At 39.0% G+C, this 3700-nt stretch overlaps 1 protein-coding gene across 3 annotated transcripts; it reads left to right on the top strand.

Moving 5' to 3' along the window:
- The first annotated feature begins 548 nt into the window (after positions 1-548).
- Positions 549-2708, top strand: LOC133688416 (uncharacterized protein At5g39865-like). 3 transcript variants are annotated; one of them, XM_062107897.1, is made up of 2 exons: positions 549-1659; positions 2188-2334. In XM_062107897.1, exons 1-2 carry the CDS (start codon positions 920-922, stop codon positions 2273-2275), a joined length of 828 nt encoding a protein of 275 aa, XP_061963881.1. In that variant the 5' UTR covers positions 549-919; the 3' UTR covers positions 2276-2334. The 3 variants fall into 3 exon arrangements, with proteins under 3 accessions (XP_061963881.1, XP_061963887.1, XP_061963893.1); XM_062107903.1 differs by lacking the exon at positions 2188-2334 and adding an exon at positions 2550-2708 and having other exon boundaries at positions 551-1659; XM_062107909.1 differs by lacking the exon at positions 2188-2334 and adding an exon at positions 2350-2538 and having other exon boundaries at positions 551-1659.
- Positions 2709-3700: the final 992 nt, after the last annotated feature.

The raw sequence follows: 3700 nt of genomic DNA, 5'->3' as shown, positions 1-3700 counted from the left end.
CATGGATGCTACGTACTACTGGGACCCGACCAACATCTTCAAAGTGTTAGTTGGTCACTGATCCCATGCCATTTAAAACGAAGTTAAGATAATTCATGGGAGCTGTTGAACTGATAAAAACTAGCTCTATCACTTTTAATTAGGTGATTGTGCAGTCTAATTCTGATCAAGCTCACCGTGCGTACACACAAAATGTAACTCATGCTCTCACTTTTAATAGACGATCTTGCCACCGAACCACACAGTTATTGGCATTGGGATTTACTGTCACCACTTCATTACAATTTAGACAGAAAAAACATATTATCGGTGCAGAGGACAGACATCTCTTGCAAGTTACAATAATGTTGCGACAAAAGGCAAGCAGTAAAATGTCCCACAAATACCATGAGAGAGAGAGAGAGAGAGGCCACTTGACACAAGGCCCAGATGAAAACAGGAAGCTAAAAGAAAACCTTTCTCTCAATCTCCGATTATTACGGTTTTTACCTAAAATAATAATAAAAAGAAAAAAGTATGCCATCTATGTCTACAGACGAGGACCTTTCATCCATAATTAGGCTAAATCATTCCATCTCCTAACCTACCCCTCCTAGTAAACCCTCCATTCAAAAAGCCAAGCCAAGCTACAGCACCAAGAGTTTCTATTTACCCTCCTCAACCACCTTAACAAACCGCCTAGCATATTCTCTCCGTCTCTCTCTCCATCGACCTATCCTTTTCTTGCCCCTCGTCCTCTTAAACCTTCATCACCCGCTTTTGCAGCTCTTCATTCAATCCCCTAAAAATCCCTTGCCCTTAAGCAAAACCCGAGAAACGAAAGCAGCCAAAACCCATTTTATACTCCTAATTGTTTCTGTTTTTCTCAAATCTATCAGACCCAGAAAGAGAAGAATTCAATTTGGATCTCCACCGCTCAATGTGGCGGCCGTGGGCTAAATCAACAGTTAAGATTCACGATACCTCGTCTTCTCCTTTCTCTTTCCCCACTTTCAAAGATATCCAAAACCTCTGCACAGAGGACCACCCCTCCAGTCACATAAAAAAATCCTCCTCCATTTTCCACCGGGTCCGGGTCGCCAACACCTTCCTTCGCTCCCTCGCGTTATCCTTACCCGAACTAAAACCCGGACCCGAACCAGAAAACAATGCCTCTCCAACCCCTAACAAAACGACAACACCACCGCTTCAACAACAACCTTCTATTACAATCCCGGGTACCGACAAGCGAATTGTCGTCTACTACACAAGCCTACGCGTGGTTCGGTCAACATTCGAGGACTGCAGGATCGTCCTTTCTATCCTTCGTGGGTTCCGCGTTTTGATTGACGAACGAGATCTCTCAATGGATTCAAGTTTTTTAAACGAGTTAAATCAGATCTTCTCGAACGGTGGTGGTTGCGGTCTGAAGCTGACATTGCCACGTGTCTTTATCGGAGGGAGATACATGGGTGGAGCCGAGGAAACCAGACAGTTGAATGAATCAGGTGAGCTCAAGAAAATCATAGAAGGGTTGCCTGTAGCGGATTCTGGTGTTTGTGAGGTGTGTTGTGGATACAGGTTTATTCTATGTGGTCAATGTAATGGGAGTCATAAGTTGTATATAGAGAAAGCTGGGTTCAAATCTTGTACGGCTTGTAATGAGAATGGTTTGATCAGGTGCCCTTCTTGTGCTGTCTGATTTTTATTTTTATTTTTTATTAACTTTTCTGAGGAAAATTAGAAGGTTTGTTGTTATTTCTTTTTGTTATGTAATAATCTTAAAGTAGGTGACACGTTACAAATTTAGGAAACTAAGGTTATGTTAACATTACTTCTTTTTTATGAAGCATATGAATTTGATCAATTAATTTTTATTTTTTTTTTGTGGATTTTGGGAATTATACTCTTACAATTGTTGGTGTAGTGTAGTGTAGTGATTTCAATTAGCTTTGGGGATAATATTTTTTTTTATTTTTTAAAATTTACTTTTTATGATTTGAAAATATAAAAAATTAATTTAAAATTAAAAAAAATTAAAAAGTTAATGTTTTTTAAATACGTTTAAAACATGAAATAAAGATTCTAGGCAAAAGGGTGGGATGACTGATGGGGGTGGTTATCTCTTGTCTATGTTCTTTTGTTTTGAGCGAAGTTTGATGTTGACTCCATTTTATTTTATTTTTTCGTTTGTTTGGAGTTTAGCAGGTTTACTTTCTTTTGGAAATTGTTCACTTGTCTCGTATATTTTGTCCTCATTTTGGTTCATTCCACTTTTGGGTTCTGTGCTTTTTGAGAATTATTCAATCTAGAGAAGGATGGTTGGAGGAACAAAGTTCATCTTTTCATTGACTGTGGTGGATATTGCAGATTACACATTGACTGACTTAGAAAAACAAAGAGAGACTCTGCCCTATCTGCTACATTACAGGGTAGTATAACTGGCATTTGAGCTCGAATATTTGTTGAATCAACGAAACTGCTACTGTTTAGGGACTTGGTAACCATAGCTGCCGCCTGCTAACTGATCTTTGCTGGCAAGAACTGAGTTTTTAGCTTTCTTTGTGCAGCCTATACCCTGAAGAAATGGAAATCGAGTTTTGACATGCTTTGTTTTAGCTATGGAGACAAGTTAGCTATGGTTGTTAGAGATGTATAGAATCATGTTGACAAGTGCCTGTATTTATATACATCTCTAACAAGATTTATACTATTACAGTGTGGGATTATTTGGTGGCTTTCTTGTTAGATAGTATAACTCTGTGTGTTCGCAGGTTGCAGCAATCAAGCCTCATTTTGTTTCTGGTTTTTAGGTAGACCAGTCGCATCCTTTTTTAGGATGAGAAAAACTTTTGTACACCAAGATTAAAGACCTCTCTGGCAGGTTTTAAGCAGAGCAACATGAAGACGAAACTCTCTCATAGCTTCAGATTTGAAGACACATGCTGCATTTTATATCATAACTTGAAATTAACTCGAATTGGAATGGCCTGGGACAGAAGCAATATAGGCTTTCAAAAACAGGAATATTTCCTGGGCAGTTTCTTGTTTCTCTAAGAAGTGAAAAGGAAATGACAGTCCGTTGATTATAACCAGCCAACTAGGCGGGCAACAGACATTTTCCCTTCCACCAACCGATTTCATACCCATTTGATGTAATTCCCCTTCTATAACTGGCAATGGTACAAGAAATTAAGATTTCTTCTTCTTCTACAGCTTTCCTAATGCACATGGGAGGGAGACCTGTCTTCCCAGCTTTTAGAGTTTACGACAGTTTTTTGTCATTCACCAAAGCCTTCATATTCATCTCTCCAGCCATCAATCTCAAGCGAACAGTTGTGTATGTTCATGTAGTTGCACCTTGTAAACTTAAAAATCTGCCCTCAAGAAAAAAATAAAAATGCAATCCACTCTTTTATTCCGTCTAATTTACTGACGTACTTTCAAGGTGGTCTTGCTTTCCTAAGTTTCTCAACAAGTGAAGTTCGTAGCTATCAAGATTTCTCATAGGCACCTTCTTTCATAAATGTGATTTTTCATTATTGTTATAAAAATAGGTCCAGGATCCAGATACCTCTCAAATAAGCAAATATTCCCCTGCTATTTTTTCGAATTTCGCTCCCAGAATTTAAGGCACTGAGCGGTTTACCAGCAACATTATTCACTCACATTCGGTCCTTTCTCAAGACCGGACACGCTGCCCGAACCTCTGCTCTCCGAG

The sequence above is a fragment of the Populus nigra genome, chromosome 1, assembly GCF_951802175.1.
Source record: "Populus nigra chromosome 1, ddPopNigr1.1, whole genome shotgun sequence".
Classification (NCBI taxonomy): domain Eukaryota; kingdom Viridiplantae; phylum Streptophyta; class Magnoliopsida; order Malpighiales; family Salicaceae; genus Populus; species Populus nigra.
Note: the sequence above shows the minus strand (reverse complement) of the source record. Positions and strands in the feature narration are given on the sequence as shown.

What these genes read in the sequence shown, in the direction of transcription:
- LOC133688416 (XM_062107897.1), top strand. Translation starts at nt 920, where the DNA reads ATGTGGCGGCCGTGGGCTAAATCAACAGTTAAGATTCACGATACCTCG. An exon ending in AATGAGAATGGTTTGATCAG is followed by an intron (nt 1,660 to 2,187) that starts GTGCCCTTCTTG and finishes GGAGTTTAGCAG; the next exon opens with GTTTACTTTCTTTTGGAAAT.